The sequence below is a fragment of the Mercurialis annua genome, linkage group LG1-X, assembly GCF_937616625.2.
Source record: "Mercurialis annua linkage group LG1-X, ddMerAnnu1.2, whole genome shotgun sequence".
Lineage (NCBI taxonomy): Eukaryota > Viridiplantae > Streptophyta > Magnoliopsida > Malpighiales > Euphorbiaceae > Mercurialis > Mercurialis annua.
This window is the reverse complement of record NC_065570.1, coordinates 66,141,821-66,159,076: the sequence shown is the minus strand read 5'-3', so window position 1 is coordinate 66,159,076 and position 17,256 is coordinate 66,141,821. Positions and strand designations below refer to the sequence as shown.

General features: G+C 32.7%; 2 protein-coding genes across 2 annotated transcripts; both read left to right on the top strand.

Moving 5' to 3' along the window:
* Window positions 1-255: 255 nt before the first annotated feature.
* On the top strand, window positions 256-6,279 carry LOC126662752 (putative clathrin assembly protein At5g35200). Its single transcript, XM_050356372.2, has 16 exons — window positions 256-412; window positions 1,008-1,132; window positions 1,228-1,297; window positions 1,416-1,513; window positions 2,021-2,162; window positions 2,249-2,349; window positions 3,231-3,314; window positions 3,552-3,602; window positions 3,687-3,752; window positions 3,836-3,901; window positions 4,011-4,091; window positions 4,182-4,256; window positions 4,663-4,812; window positions 4,914-4,989; window positions 5,175-5,287; window positions 5,445-6,279. Exons 2-16 carry the CDS (start codon window positions 1,034-1,036, stop codon window positions 5,823-5,825), a joined length of 1,653 nt encoding a protein of 550 aa, XP_050212329.1. The 5' UTR covers window positions 256-412; window positions 1,008-1,033; the 3' UTR covers window positions 5,826-6,279.
* Window positions 6,280-8,037: 1,758 nt separating this feature from the next.
* LOC126655265 (uncharacterized) lies at window positions 8,038-10,757 on the top strand. The gene is made up of 3 exons (XM_050349377.2): window positions 8,038-8,638; window positions 8,952-9,136; window positions 10,027-10,757. Exons 1-3 carry the CDS (start codon window positions 8,146-8,148, stop codon window positions 10,531-10,533), a joined length of 1,185 nt encoding a protein of 394 aa, XP_050205334.1. The 5' UTR covers window positions 8,038-8,145; the 3' UTR covers window positions 10,534-10,757.
* The last annotated feature ends 6,499 nt before the right edge of the window (window positions 10,758-17,256 follow it).

The following is a 17,256-nucleotide window of genomic DNA, read 5'->3' as shown; positions in this document are numbered from 1 at the left end:
TAATAAAATTTGATAAAATTGAAAGCTAAAGAAATGAAGAGATTAAAAATAGGGAATAGAGTGATGATGAGGTGTCAAAATAAGAATGGAAAAAAGAAAAGTGGAGAATGATGAGAAAGAATGTAGGGGAGCAAAACCTTTTGAGCATCATTTTAGGTGGCACTGTGCAAACTACAACTCCCTTCCTTCCTTACACAGCCGTATTCATTTCTGACACATCAAAAAACACAGCACTTTTCTATTTTCTTTTTCTTTAATTTAATTTAATTATTTAATTTGACAAATATAAATTTATAGGACGCCGACGACCCAACCAAACCCAACTCTCTTCTTCTTCTTCCTCTTCCATTTCTGCTTCTTCTTCTTCAGCTGATCTTCTCAATCTCTCTCTCTTTCCAATTCGGTCTCTCAGGTATTATTCTATTTTTATGTTTAATTTTTTATTTAATTCAGATTCTTGAATCGTATATCTGTTTTTCTTGAATTATCATTTCTGTTTATAGCTAATTCTTTTAGATCCTTTTCTTTCTTCAAATCACTGTTTCTTCCATGCTCTATTTTTCTTGTTTTCTTTTTATTTAACTCGTCTAGTTTTGATTCTTGATTTCATGGTTGATTTTTGGCGTTTATTCTTTTTAATATGGAGTGGTTGAGCTTGACTTTTCCAGCTCCATGTTGTAGTGATTTGATTATGAATGAAACAATTCAGATAACAAAACGCTCTATCACCTCTTTACTATTTGTTGCTAATTCTGTTTTTGTTACTGTCTTGATATTAGTGTTTTCAGTTTAGATATGAGATTGGATCTAAATTCTTGTCATCACACAAACCTCAACTGAAAAATGTTCTAAATTTGATTAAATTCCATGGCGTATCTCTGAATTCTGTTTGGTAATTGAGTCATGTTTAAAGAATATTATTTAGACTCTATGTGATGGTTGGTATATACATATTTGGGACATGAACAAGTTGTTGATTTAGAGTGTTTTGTGGGTGTTTGGTGCAGATTTTTGTGATTGGAAGGGAGAGAGAATGTCTGGAGGTGGTACGCAGAAAAGTATAAGAAAAGCACTTGGAGCCCTTAAGGACACTACCACCGTTTCATTGGCTAAAGTCAATAGTGATTACAAGGTATGCATTTCTAATTTCCATATCAACTTCTATTTTGCTTACATCCGACATAAGCTTGGTTTCATTGTATTCATTGTTTCAATTTATGTCTTCAGGAATTGGATATTGCTATAGTGAAGGCCACAAATCATGTCGAACAACCTGCTAAGGAAAGACATATTAGAGGTGGGTGCTCTCTTCCCATCTGTTGCTTCTCTTGACGATACAATCCATATTTTTATTGTGCATGAGATTAATAAATTTGGGAGCTTCACACATTTAGTATTTGTATGTTGTTTTGCAGCTATTTTTGCTGCCATTTCAGCTACTAGGCCTCGAGCTGATGTCGCTTATTGCATCCATGCTCTTGCCAGGCGGTTATCAAAGACACATAATTGGGCGGTATGTGCATCATATTAGTGACATTTCTTAATTCAATAGCTGTTAGCCTGTTAATTGAGAGGCTTGAGGCAAGTCAAGTTTATTCTTTCGACTGAAATTTCAGATTCTTATTCTATGGTCTTCATTTATGTTGAAAATGTTAATTAAAATTGCCATGTAGCTGGATTATAACAAGGTATAGCACATGCATAAGTAGTACCAGTAAATGCTTGTGGATCATCTAGATTAGTAAATTGTAATGGTGAGGGAGACATTGATGTACTTTAAGCCGATATAAATTAAATTTCAACTTGACAAGCCAAGCTTGTCAGATTTTGGTTGTCAGTATGACATTTCTTTTTGCACCTTGCCCTAACTTTTAACATGTAACCTGTACTAACTTCACTCCATAAGATATGTGCTTTAAAAGATATAACATTCACATAGTAGCATGTCTATCATGATATCATCTTTGTGTATGTTATTTCATTACAGTTAGCTGATTGCTGGCTGGTTCTTACTTCTCAGGTTGCATTGAAAACCTTAATTGTTATTCATCGTGCTTTGAGGGAAGTGGACCCCACATTTCATGAGGAACTTATTAATTATGGTAGCAGCAGAAGTCATATGCTTAACATGGCTCATTTTAAGGACGATTCCAGTCCGAATGGTATTGTCTTTTCCCCCTTTCCTCCTCTAATGAGTTTCTTTTGTTAGATTACTGTTTTCTGACATCTAGATTTGTGTGTTGGCTAGCATGGGATTTTTCTGCCTGGGTTCGCACTTATGCCTTGTTTTTGGAGGAAAGGCTTGAATGCTTTCGCGTCCTGAAGTGTGATGTTGAAACTGATCGACCTGTAAGAGCTTAATTTTCTTACCGCAACTCATATTATGCCTTCTATAGTTTCCATCATCAGTTGCTTTTTCCACCCCATAATTTGAAGTATTTGATATTAACTATCTGGATTCTCAACAGTCTAAATATTTGAGGATCCTTGTACTTAGAAATCATTTGGGCGCATATCTTTGAAATGAATATTCCATCTTATAATGAATGTGGCAACAGTATTTGCACCTGGCTTATGCTGGTTTAATTTTATTGCATAACATTAAGTTTTATAGTAGACCATTTTTCCCTTTCCCTACCAAGAATTTTTGTTTTTGCTGATTGAAAATGAAATTATTGCAACTTTGTGGGTAATTGATATTGAGGGTTACTCAACTTTCATTTTTTTTTTCATTTCAGTTACCAAACTTTATTTTTTTTCTTTTTGGTTACTGAGTTTCATTTTTTTATATTGGTTTTTCCTCGCCAAAATTGTTTAGTTGGCAGCCGGAACAATTTTTTTTACCTGAAAACTCGCCATGTATGCATAATTTTGCATAAAAACTCTCTTCCAAAATGAAATTATATATGTGTGATAAGTTTTCAAGGTAAAACTAGCAAAAATCGGTTGCCACGTGTCAAAATCCGGCTGCCACCTAAGCATTTTTGACCGGAAAAACTCATTAAAAAGAAATTGAAGTTCAAATAGAAAAAAATTAAAGTTCAGTAACTGAAATGAAATAAAATGAAAGTTAATTGACAGATCAGTTACCCCAACTTTACATATGCTCCTTTCATCCTGTGATGACATGTTTGTTTGATAGCTGGCTCTATATTTTTTTTTTTGAACTGCTATATTTTTGTTAAATTATAAACTTTTTCATTAAAGGAATTGATAAAACTTTGATGCAGAGAACTAAAGACTTGGACACAGCTGAACTGCTCGAGCATCTTCCTGCTCTCCAGCAACTTCTGTTTCGTGTTCTTGGTTGTCAGGTAAATTTTGAACCAGCTCAATCTTTATGCTGGGTTTAAGCTAATGGGATCTTTACAGATAAATGAAAAATAACGAGCACGCTTAAACTTAAAATTAACGTGACAATGGAATCTCACAGCTAAATAAACTTGGTGGGCCTGCTTAAACCTAAAAATTAGCTGATGTTTTTTCTGCTTGGTCTTGTACGTTTACTTTCTTCTGAGGATCTTGTTCTGTTTTGATTTTTTCTTTGTCAGCCTCAAGGGGCAGCAGTTAATAACTTTGTTATTCAGTTGGCACTTTCATTGGTGAGTGAAGTTTATAATTCTTGATTATCCTGTGTTCTAGTTGGACTGGACTGTAATTTATGTGCATGTCATCTGTGATAATAGGTTGCTTCTGAAAGCGTCAAAATCTACCAAGCTATTAATGATGGTACTGCCAATTTGGTTGACAAGGTAATTAATGTCCCTGGTTTCTAAATCAGAAGCTTTGACATTCATCATATATTATAATTACTATAAAACTCTACTGATGGCAGTTCTTTGAAATGCAACGGCATGATGCGATGAGAGCTTTGGATATATATAGGAGAGCTTGTCAGCAGGTAATCTTATCTGACTGGCTATAGGTGTTTAATCACCTTTCACATCTTAATGTTCATGGAAAACAACGTTTTTGTAATTAGTATGCTTTTGAACTATATGTGCATTCAGGCAGAAAGACTTTCAGAATTTTATGAGATATGTAAAAGCATGGATATTGGACGCGGAGAAAGATTTATTAAGATAGAGCAGGTTAATTTAATCACTCATGGTGTTTCCTGCAACTAATTTCTTGTTTGTTAAATAAAGTATTCCTCTAACAAATTTTGTTGATTAATGAAGCCTCCTGCATCATTCCTACAAACAATGGAAGAGTACGTGCGCGAAGCTCCACGAATGTCAGTTCGCAAAGAACAGGTAAAAAGCAGAAAATTAACATCAGACTAAAAAGAATGTCCAAGATAAGCTAACGGCCATACTTAAAATAAATTCTATTTTGTTTATTGGCATTGCTGGTGATCTGTCTTGAAAGATTAACAAAACTGTTTGTGTTCATACAGCACAATTGTAAAGTCATTGTCAATGAAATGCTTTTTACTATGACATACTTGCAAGTCATTTGAACATTCAAATCTAATACTTAAAATAATGCATATGTATGTAATACTGTGGACTTGTGGCACTCATTGTTTTAAGTTGCAAATGTCTTTTTTTCCCCCTATTGTGATGTCCATGTCTATTTTTGATATGTTAGTGAGTTAAACTATCACTTCTGTCTTGGTCTTACAAAAATTATTCGACTTTTTCCTTGGTATTCAAGCAGGACAAAAGTAGTTCTCCGAAGGAAGTATTAGCTATAGAGTACAAAAAAGAGCCAGAGATGAAGGAAGAGAAAGAAGAACGTCCGCCATCACCACCTCTGCCTGAACCAACAAAAACTGAAGCTCCTATTGTTGAACCACCGGACTTATTGGTAATTTTATGCCTCTTTTTCCCGCATATTTTTTTTCCGATATCATCAATAACATTTCATGGTTTCCTTACATGCTGTTCTTTCTTTCCTCTGGATGACAGGGCTTGAATGATCCTGTTCCAGCTTCTTCAGAACTCGATGAGAAGAATTCCCTGGCTCTGGCTATTATTCCAGTCTGTACGTCTTTTCTTGTTGTCTGTCTTAGTCTAACATATTTTACAACCACCCAAATAGTAAATTTTTCAAAACTTCAAGAAGAAAGAAACTATGTGCATGGCATCAGATTAAAAATTGAGAAAATGTTGGAATTTTTCTTACAACTGGAAATTGATCATGTTTTTGCGTGGTTTCTGCTGCTACAGCTGACCAACCTAGTACAACTGCTCCAAGTCTAGCCAATGGCACTACAGGTTGGGAACTGGCACTTGTTACAGCACCAAGCTCGAATGAAAGTGCTGCAGCTGCTAGCAAACTGGTACTTCGTCTGCTTTTAGCTGCTTTCCTTCTTAATGTCTTGTAGGAATAACATCAGTTGGATGCTAACTGTCATTTAAGTTGGCGCTCATAACAAAATATGCATGTCCTGATCTAACTTATACTGGCTGACATTACTTAATTTGTCTTTTGACAAGGGAGGAGGGTTCGATAAACTCACATTAGACAGCCTATACGATGACGCAATCAGAAGAAGCAACCAGCCTGTGAGCTATAACCCTTGGGAGGCAGCCCCAATGACCGGTCCCATGATGCAAACAGCGCACGATCCTTTCTACTCCTCGAATGCTGTGGCTGCACCACATTCGGTGCAGATGGCTGCCATGGCCAATCAACAGCACGCTTTCATGTTGCAGCAGCAACAGCAACAGCAACAGCAGCAACAAATGATGATGATGATGGGCCCACAACAACCGCCTTCAAATCCATTTAGCAATCCTTACGGAACCAATGTCCATACATACGGCTCAGGTATGCCACATGCTCAAGCCTACAATCCATATTCGGGCCTCATATAGTTGGTTTGCATGTGAGACGCACATTATTTTTTCTGGAAAAGTGGGAAAGAAAGAAAGAACATGGGAAGGATCGACGAGCTTCAGATTTTGAGATTGGGGAAGAACAGAGGGAGTTTGTACCATATGTTGTGTATGTGCAGTAGTCAAAGTTAGAATGAGATTCTTCTTCAATAATTAGCAGGAGGAAGGACTTTTGATTAGTGATTATTATTCACATTGATGGAGGTTAGTAATAAAGCATTTGAATCTACTACTATTATAGTTTTACCAACCTGCTATTATTGTTGTTGATTATAGAAATTTTTAATATTGTCTCATTATAATATTCTTTTCCCTGCTAAATACCCGTAGATAATAGAAATGATTTGTAATCTCTGTGATTATCACCACATTTATGTAATGAATAGACATTGAGTTTGAATTTGATTTGTGTAACAGTGGTCTTCGCTCTTTATTACTATTGTTTTTTTTTTATCTATTTCTAGTTTGTTTTCTTATGAAGTATTACGTCCCGATCTCTGTTGCTTCTCGGTTAATTCTTAGCTTATTAGAAGCGGAGACAAATTCTGCAATTTTGTTTTGTTATAGCAGACAAAGCTGTAGCTTTCCCTTTTGCTTGCTTGGAGTTTGATCAAACTGCATTCATTCTTAAATCGCATATTGATGAACTTTAGTGAGAGTCGTTTCCTGTGCTGGTGGTGAACCGGTGGTCCTTATCATTTAGCCTTAAACTTCAAGATATGAAAAATCAAGGGTCGTTAGCGACTATGAAAATCTCAAGTTGAATACGACATGGGGCAGTGCTTAAATGGCGTCGTCATCCTTCAACATTATCTTACATTGAGGAGTGAGGGCTCAAGGAGTTTACTTTAAGAATCATTTTATAAGGAAATTATTCTGATGGTAGATTAAAATTGTTATTATTACTTTTTACTTATTTTAACAATCTACTCTTAACATCAATTGGTCATATTCGCAAATACTTCTCTATTTATGTTAGTTGACTTACTTAAATAATTAAATTGTTAAAAATAAAATTTATTTTAATTTTCAAAATCATTTAGAAAATAAAAAAGAATTCAATAATTAAATAAATTTATTTAAAAATAGTTTATAACATAAAAACCACAATTTTTATTTGTAAATTTGTAACTTTTTATTTTAAATTATCATCTTATTAATAATAGTATTATTATATTTAAAATATATTTACAATAGTAGGAGTGGACTTTTTAATTATAAAATATCAAAAAACTTATATTTACATTTAGTATCACTAGTGTAATTTTTCTATATTTTTACTGTTAGTAAAATTTTAATATTGTTCGTATAATTTCAATTTATTTTAGTATATTGGTGTTTTTTCATTTTTTATCAAATAAATTATTAATAAAAGATTGTATCTTATATATTAATAAGACAATACATTGACGAGTAAATATACGGAATAATTTTCTTCACCAATATATTATTTAGTATAAAATATTTAAAGTAGAAAATAAAAGATATATCGATAAATACAAATAAACAAGGTATTTTTATTAATATTTTATTTCGTAAAAAAATAAAACGCACAAAATACAATATACATCAACAAGTAAATATTTAAGTTGTGCTTAATATATTCAAAGTAAATATTTTTTATTTTGATATTTTTACAAAGAAAAAAGAATTTAGCTTTTTTAAAAAGGTGAACTCTTAATTTTATACATTGGTTTTGATCTCTTAATAATAATAAAAAAATATTTTTATCATAAAGAAAAAAATAATTTTAATAAATAAATTAGTTTAAAAATAAAATAACTAATATAAGTAAATTATAATTTTATAAATTACTAAAATTAATCTTAAACTTTTTATAATTTTTATAATCTTCACAAGTTGAGAAATTAAAATAATCTTCACAAGTTGATCCTTCAATTAACACAATTAACTGAGGAAATGGGTATTAGTTTCAACTAACCGCCAGAATGAAAGATTTATATTGTTTAAATATGAGTGTAGATTTAGTTAATTTGATTTTATATTAGGTGTTTTAAGTAAATATTATCAAATTTTATAAATTTGTTAAAGTTTAATCTAAATGTTGACGTGGCAGCAACGGAAAGCTAGCAGAGTCACAAGACTCATTTAACTCTAGATAGTACGATAAATAAATAAATACTAATCACCATCATTACTTAATCAAGAAAAGCATTAAAAAAATAAATTAAATTCAAAAGGAGAAAGAAATAAAGGCCAAAAACAAACAGCTTTCCTTCAGCTTCTACTTGAACGCTCTCTTCAATGTCATCTCTCTAACAAAAAAACAAATCAGAGAATGTCTTGGCTTTTCAAATCACTCCAATCCAACGATCCAGATTTATCATCATCTTCATCAGGAGAAGGAAGCCCCGCCAATCGCGGCGGTGGAGTAAAAGAAGACTTGACAGTAATCAGCGACTCAATCGGCCGGCAACTACGCGGCGTCGCCAGTTTCCTGGCTCCTTCTCCTCCTGCTTCTCCTTCCACGTCATCAACAGCAACAACCGAGACTGACAAATCACGGCAGTCGTCCGATTACGCTGATTTACAGTCGCAAGGAGGTCTGATAGGCATTCGAAATGATTTATCGGAAATAGGAGGCAGCTTGAGAACTGGACTCTCTAAATTCACTTCTAATTTCTTGCAATTTCAAACTAGTGATAATCAAGAAGGAATTGACGACGACGACGACGACGTGGCAGGGATTACTGACGAGGTTATTGATTTTGTTAAGGAGATTTCTGTGAGGCCTGAGTGTTGGACTGATTTCCCTTTATCTCTTCCGCATGGTAACTTCTTTTTTTCCTCTGAATTTTAGCTTAATGTTGTTGTTTTATATTTTTTGATTCAGTTATCGTTAGTTTTTAGCTAATTCAAAAGTCCAGAAATTGCAACAAGAATCGAATCCTCTGTTATTGGAAGTGTGAAGTTAATTATATTATCAGTATTCAAATTCTATATGCATAAGGTTGTACATAATCTAGAAGTACAATTATATATGAAGAGTGATTTAGTAGATGACTGTTGATTTGATTTTTAATTGATTCATTATAAGACAAAGTCATTGAATGGCTCTGAGCCTCAGTTTTCTGTATTTCGCAGATTTCGAAATGTCTGATGCTCAAAAAGAACATGCTTCAACTGTTGAACATATCGTTCCAAGTTTGAAGGCTCTTAGAGCTGACCTTCATAGTGACCTTGGGGATGAACAATTTTGGATGATTTATTTCATATTGTTGCTTCCAAGACTCAGTGAATATGATTTTGAGGCGCTGTCGACTCCCCTGGCAAGATTTCTTTTTCCATAGTCTATATCCTTCTCGTTTTATGCATATATTGTGTGGTTTATGTAATGCATAGGTCATAATACCCCCGATTACATAACTTTGATCAAAAATATTGGCTTTCTTTATGTAATTTCCAATTTTCCTATTAGGGGAAATAATAGCCACTTATTTAGCTTCTCTAGTCATAGTTAGAATGACACAATCAAATGTTGTCACCTACTAAATTGCTCGGCTAACATGCGTTGATATTATTGAGTCTATCCTGTGAGGCAGCTGCAATTACATGCTACTTATCCAAAGTTGTAGTAGTTTCTGACTATCATGTGTTTGTATCTGTTTACATTTTTATTCTTAAGCTATTGAATATTTGATTATGATGGCACTCCCTTGAGGTCTGAACTGATAATAAAAAGTTCAATCAGGATATGCATACTCAAGAATTACTATATAGATCTGTCATATGGCTGTATTTCCTTCAAGGAAATTTTTATTCTGCCTCTATCTCTTGATTAGTCCTTTGTGCTACTTCAAAACTTTTTAGTTAATCAGAACTTTAACTCCACTTTTAACACAGAGGAATAACTTTATCCTCAGCATTAGACTAAGGGAAAACGAGATTTAGAAGAGTAATGAAGGGACGGACAAGGGTAGGAGAACTGTGTTGCATGAGTCAAAATTAGCTGTCATAGTGTGCTGGTCATGCTTATGGATTTGATCTTTTAAATCTCTTCAGCATCAATTGACGGATCATCCATTGGAGTTGCATTTGGTTATGCACTGTAACTTAAGAATTATGTGTCTTGGTCGCATAAGAAACTCATAAAATATGACAGCATTCTTCCTTGTGATAATACTTTATCTAATTACTGTGGATGTCGGCTCACATGCAGATAGTTGAGACAAGAAATATACTTTTGCAGAAGCTGCAAAACAAGAGAAACTCAATGTCGGAGACCTCTGAGAATTCCTTCGCTGTTGAAACATCTAAAGAGAGCATCAAAGTTAGCGAGAAACAAGAAGAGAATATCCCATCTCAGGAGAAAGAGGTCACTGAAATTGTGAAGGCAACTGAAAGGTTAGAAATCGCTGATGAAAAAGAGAATGCTGATCAGTGGTTGAAAGAGACAGATACCGATGGAGAGAATAAGAAGGTTGAACATGAAGAGGATGTGTCATTTAGTGATCTGGAGGATGATGACAATGAGCTCTCAAGTAGACTATCAGGCTCTAGGAAAGCACAAGAAATTACTAGAGTTCCTTCATCTAGTGATTGGGTCCAGCTAAATGATTGCTCTGATGCTCAGGGCGGTAGTCAAAAGGCAAGGCAGTCTATTTCTCGTGAGAAAGATTCAGATGGTGAATCCAATGAATGGCTTAAAGTTGACGACTTTGACTAGAGAATCCACAGCCGTCAATCTCCGATTTATTGTAAAGTTTCCAAATATTCTTTTTCAACTTTTAGTTTCTGTACTTGAGAAATCAACGTGTTACATAGGAACGCTTATAACTAATAATTCAGACTCTGTAAATAGGTATATATATATCCTTTGAGTAAAAGGAATTCTGGAATACTCAAAAGTTGTTCTTAAATGGCTATTTCACCCTGTTTCTTTGTTTGTTACCCTGAATTTCTGTAGAGAAAGCATTATAATAGTTTCTGTAGGTGAAAAGAGAAGAAAACAATAAAATTTCTGCGAAGCAGTTGGAGCTGCAAGGTGTCTCGTACAAGGCATAAAAACAAGTAAGTGTTCTTTTTCTCTTCAAAAAATATCATTTGAAGGGGGTGAGCAAATTGGCCGTTAAACTGAATTAACCAGTTTAACCAAATTAATCGATTTAAAACTGATCTATTTGGTTAAGTTTGGCTAAAAGCTTTGGTTAGTTTGGTTAATTCCTTCAATTACGATTAAAAAATAAATAAATTAAATAAACTAAATTAACAGAATATTCTATATTTTTTTTTATATATATGACTATGAAAATACTTGAAATTGATAAACCAGTAGTCTTCATCCATCTAATTCACTCTGGTGGCTACGGAAAAACACATGTTCATTCTGTTCTCAGAGTAGTGGCATGTCATGTGTTTGGTTTTGAGGCGCAGTGAGTCACATCACTGTATGCAACCCAACTCGATTATCAGTGATAAATCACGATGCCGGAGATGCTCCAACGGCTGATTGTAACTGAAATAAGAGAAATAGGATGTTCGAAAGAACGTCGGAAGAAGTTTCTGGTTATTTACTCCGGTGCTCAAATGAGTATAGACAGAATAAAAAAAGGAGAAAAAAGTAAGTAATTAGGATTTTACCTTTAACGAGAGTGTATATAAGAGATCTAACAATCCTGTTATGCCTTTTGAAAGAATGCGTGTGGCGTGGGTGACACTTGTTATGTATCAATGGGTCGTTATGGTATCTTGTAATCTTTCTGGCCAAACAGAACTACTCCTAGTTTGGTCGAAGCTTGTATTTGTGAGCGTGCCTTTTCCTCGGCTGTGGGGTAAGGCGCTTGCTCGAGTTCCTAGCTAAACTGCGAGTTATGATGTTTCTGGCTCTACCTCAAATCTAGGTAGGGAAGCTCAAGTATCCCTGCTTTCCTCATTGAGCCTGTTTGGAGACTGATCTTATTAGTCTTGTTGGACTTGATGACTTTTCAAACTATTGAATTTTTTTTATGTGATGTCATCACTAACAGTTGCTTATTTTCTTTTGCTAATTCCGACGGAGGCAGTGTGGTGATGGAGAAGCATAGAATGTTGGCGATGATTTCAATCGCCATTCGATTATCCAATACTCTTGTCATATTTGAATGTGATTTAGTTCAATAGAAAATAGCTGACAGTGCAACGATAGTTTTTTTCGAATTGGTGGCAGGACAAGTGAAGCCACCACTTTCCTATTTAACTGCTTCGGTTATTTGAACAAAAATAATTGAAGAATTATCGACAAATTTTAAAATTTTACCAACAAATTTGTCTGGCTGATCTGACTAGGTTCTTTAATCAGTGCTATGTGCATATTTATAATTTGAATTCGACTTTTTCTATTAAATATCTTAACTGCAATATTTAGAATGCGAATTCAAAATCTTTTTTTCTTCTTATCAAATAATTTAAGGGGATAGCTTCCTTCAAATTCAGAATTCTTTCATTTTCTTTAAGTTCACTTAAATGGATGACAACTAAGTAAATTTTAATGTAATGTAATTTTTTTTATTATTTTGCTTAAGTGTCATTCATTTAAGTGGATTTGCTTAAATTAGAGGAGATTTCTGACTTGAGTTCACTCTCATAACATAACTCAACTAAATATACAGTGTTCAATTTTTCTTTTTTTAAAGCTTCTGCAGTTTTAAGATCAACATCATATCATATCATACTATTATATAAAGCTGAGCTCCTCAATAGCTTTCAATATGATTATGCCAAGTGGATTCCTACAATCCTGCCACATGTATTTTTTTCCTCTTAATTTTACTTCTCTTGCTTATGTGGATTTCGTTTAATTTAGGCTCTTTTATACACACAATCATACTTCCATTCTACTATTTTTAAAACACCTCAACCTTTTAATCTCCCTTCAAACCGTTACTAATACTTACAACCATTGATTAACCTTAAACTAAATTCTTTATATATTTCATTTCTCCACTTGTATTTTTCCATCAACTTAATATCCACAATCAATTTAGTGTCATAAATTTAAAGTAGAATTTGTATTAACATTCTTCCCAAAACGAGAGAAACAAAAAGATTCAGTTTTAAGTTTCAACAAGTCTCTTTCTAACTCAATCTTAATTTTATATTATATAGGAGGCTAAATGGATTTGTTAAGTTATTAGAAACAATTCTTATTATTTATTGAATTTGATATATAATTGCAACCATGAACTGTTAATCCTGTGAAATATCAATTTACACGATATGTTGTATATCTTTAGGTCATTGTTTCATGTTTGTGTTCTTAAAATCTTAGATTTTGTTTACTTATTAAACATAGCACAAGTTATATATATAAAAAAACATAACACAATGCCTTTTGTGTCAATTGCAACTTTTTTCTTCAGAAAATTCTTCTAAAAGTAACAGTAGTGATTGTATGCATATATATTTATAGCTTTTGTATATATATTTCCTGAGTTAGTAGTTCAATCTAATGAGTTCTTTTTAATCTATTTCTTTAAATCTTAGTGGTCCATATATTTTCCATCATCAAAACCTGTTTTGTACCAAAAAGACTGGGAAAGCATCCATAGGTTTGTAACTAAAGTTGGTTACACATCCAATATTTATTATAACCACTTCAATCAACTTTTCTCTTATATGAAATTTATTAATTAAATAGTAATATAATTACATTTAAAATACACTCTATTAGAAATTGATTTTAAAAATATTCATTAACATGACTTATATTAAAGTAAGATATTCAATTATATATAAAAATTAAAATTTATAACTTATTATTTTAATACTATTAAATTTATTGATTAATTTTTATAAGAAAATATTCATATTAAATAAATTTCATATATTGTTAGTAGTCGGTCCAACCCGCGCCTGCAGTCCGACTCATGCCATCGCTCTAGCGTTAGAGCTTATAAAGGACACTCTTGTCCGACCCGAATTTCATAACCATTAAACCTTTAAATTATAAATGTTCAAATTTTCATTAATTAAATTCTATATTAATTTTATCATTCTATTACATGTCATAATTTTATAAGCATACAAAATATAACAAAACCCTTTGAATTTTTTGAACCTATATTAAACTAAAAAAATTTAATAAGCATAAAACTATTAAAATTCCATAACGGAAAATAAATTAACCAAATAAAGCTCATTCAGATTAGCATAACATTAAATTTTATTTTATTTTATTATCTTAAAGATGTTAAATAGTTAAAAAAAATTCATAAATTACAATTAGACAATAGCACTAATTTAGAGTAATATCAATTACTTTAAATTTCTATTAAACTATCATGTTAAAATAAGAATTCAAGGAAAAACATAAATTTTATAAAAAAATTAATTTTATCTACGTCTCTCGGATTCATGAATGACATTAGGTTGAGTCTTGATGAAAATCCAAGAGTGTCCTTTGTATTTTTGCACAGGAATAAAGTGTGCGGGTCCAAAACAGTCATTTTTCATGTTTTCAGCAGGTGAGGTGTGATGGGAGGCGCTATGGCTCCTCCCATCGCGCCTAAGCACATATCAGGGGCCTTGGAGGCGCGGTAACGCCTTCTGTCGCGCCTCATTTTCAGCTGCACGACCATCGATTTTAAAACCTCATAACTCCTTGTATACACGTCAGAATGAGTTGGTTCTTGATTCTATGGAAAGATTAAAGTGTCTACTTTATTTTTTGTGAAGAAAACAAAGTCAATTGAGATCAATAAATGCTCCAAACTTGTCAAGCAATGAAGCAGGGTCAGATTCACAAGTAGTAAAATGTGCTCTCAATGTATATTTTCTTTGGTCCTTTCCACAACTTCCCACTTGACTTCAATTCCAATCCCGATGACTCTCAAACTTCTACGATTCACCTCGATTTAGCTCAATATTCCATGAAGTACATGTGATAGTACCTGAAACGCTCAAACAACAAATAAGACTCTAAATACTCAAATGTAATAACTAAACGCACGTAACTGACTCGTAAATCACATAAAATATAGGAGCATTCCTACTCCTAGCAACAGACGGCGCATTTCAGAAAATGGAAATACCATGAATTCTACTCTGCATTTCACTTTCCACTAGTCGACTAGTAAGGCCTTCTGCACAAATAATAAACAGGTAGGGCGGCAGAGAACCACCTTGCAGTAAATCTCTACTCGGAATGATGTGATCCATAGCATAATTATCTCTTATACTAGTGTATTTCATAGAGGAATTACAAGCCATAATGATGTTTACCCACCTATCTTAAATACCGAGCCCAAGCATCATAGCTCAAATAAAATCACATCTCGCTCTGTCGTAAGCGTTACTCATATCAATCTTTAAAGCCGCTACTCCGTTTTTACCATGCCTCTTCTGTCTCAAATAATGCCCCATCTCAAAAGCAATCAAGAAATTATAAGTAATAAGCCTATTTTCTCCAAAAGCGCTTTGATTTTCTGAAATGATAATTGCCATAAGATTTTTCAATCTATTAGCTAAAAACTTATCTGCCATTTTGTACACGACATTAAAAAGAGATATAGGTCCGAGATCACCAATTGATTCCTGATTTTTTATTTTAGGAATTAGAAAAATAGTCGTATTCGTCATGCCACTCTTAAAACTATTGGACCCAAAAAAACTCTTGACAACTACAAACCACATCCGAACCAACAATATCTCAAAAAGTTTTATAAAATGCAGGTTTAAACCCATATGTACCAGGATATTTATCATTATTCATAGAAAAACTGCACTTCTAACTTCAACAACTAAAATTATGTTCATCATTAACACCGAATGGAACATGCACAAACTCAGACTCAATAGGACCAAAATTTGAAAATAACTGTATAATGACTTACAAGAATCTCATTAATCTCTGTGTTAGAGCTCTTTTTAAAAATTATTTTTAGAAACAGTTTCAAATTGTGTTTTTAAAAACTGTATAAAATTGTTTTTTCAAAAAAAATATTGGAACTTAATTTTGAACACAAAATTAAAGTGCATGTTTTTTAAAAAAAATGACGCATTTAAAAGGGTAAAGTTATAATTATAGAGTTAGATTTTACAAATATTTTAATTTTTTTTAGATATTTTATAAACATCCATATTATTTGTTTTGTTTGTACATGATACATGAGATTTCCTGAACAGATGTCAACTATAAGACGACACATGTAAACCTTCCACATTCAGACTATTCTCCACTCGAATAGTATAGATCTTTTACGGCAGATTATAACCCGAAGTTTTAAACGGCTTCATACATTAATATAGTTCGAATTTACAACCTCATTTAATACAAGAGAACGTCTTAACAACTCACATGCGCTTTGAAATTATTATTTGTTTTAACTCATAATGTAACATGTTACGTTTATTTCCTCAAGAAAGTCGGCCTCTAATATCTAACTTCAGGAATTCTTGCTAATTTATCTGTCTAAACACATTTAGTCAATAAAGGCTTATCAAAATAAACGTTGACTACTATTTACCGCCCCAAATTACTACCTAAACCTTCCACATTCAGACTATTCTCCACTCGAATAGTATAGATCTTTTACGGCAGACTATAACCCGAAGTTTTAAACGGCTTCATACATTAATATAGTTCGAATTTACAACCTCATTTAATACAAGAGAACGTCTTAACAACTCACATGCGCTTTGAAATTATTATTTGTTTTAACTCATAATGTAACATGTTACGTTTATTTCCTCAAGATAGTCGGCCTCTAATATCTAACTTCAGGAATTCTTGCTAATTTATCTGTCTAAACACATTTAGTCAATAAAGGCTTATCAAAATAAATGTTGACTACTATTTACCGCCCCAAATTACTACCTACCGTCCAACTTTTTACCAAAATACCCCTAAGCCATTTTCAGTTTTTTTTTTAAATTCAATTCTCTCAATTCAATTAAAAACCCAACAAATATCCGAGCGAATTTACAATAAAAATGTCAAAATCGACTAAAAATAGAAGACGGAACCTCCGGTAAATAATCGGTTTTTATTTATTTAATTTATAAATTTTTTTATTTTTTTTTAATTTTTTTTAATGGGCCATTGCCCTCAGATGGCGATAGCTCTATAGGGCCATCGCCAAATCGAGGCGATAGCCCATAGGGTCTATCGCCAAATCAAGACGATGACCCATTAAAAAAATTAAAAAAAAATTAAAAAATTTTAAAAACGAAAAAATTAAAAACCAATTAATTATTAGAGGTTACCGTCCTCTATTTTTAGGTGATTTTGATATTTTTATTATAAATTTGCTCGGTTATTTGTCGGGTTTTTAGTTGAGTTGAGAGGATTGAGTTTTTTTTTTAGCTGAAAATGGTTTATAGATATTTTGGTAAAAAGTTGGGCGGTAGGTAGTAATTTGGGGCGACAAATAGTAATACCCAAATAAATCCTCATAAAAAAAACTCTCTCTCT

Excerpts from the sequence above, each read along its gene's own strand:
- LOC126662752 (XM_050356372.2), top strand. The coding sequence starts at position 1,034 with ATGTCTGGAGGTGGTACGCAGAAAAGTATAAGAAAAGCACTTGGAGCC. Across the intron at positions 1,133-1,227 it reads AAGTCAATAGTGATTACAAG|GAATTGGATATTGCTATAGT; the intron begins GTATGCATTTCT and ends TTATGTCTTCAG. Across the intron at positions 4,990-5,174 it reads TCTGGCTATTATTCCAGTCT|CTGACCAACCTAGTACAACT; the intron begins GTACGTCTTTTC and ends CTGCTGCTACAG.
- LOC126655265 (XM_050349377.2), top strand. The coding sequence starts at position 8,146 with ATGTCTTGGCTTTTCAAATCACTCCAATCCAACGATCCAGATTTATCA. Across the intron at positions 8,639-8,951 it reads CCCTTTATCTCTTCCGCATG|ATTTCGAAATGTCTGATGCT; the intron begins GTAACTTCTTTT and ends TGTATTTCGCAG. Across the intron at positions 9,137-10,026 it reads AGGCGCTGTCGACTCCCCTG|ATAGTTGAGACAAGAAATAT; the intron begins GCAAGATTTCTT and ends GCTCACATGCAG.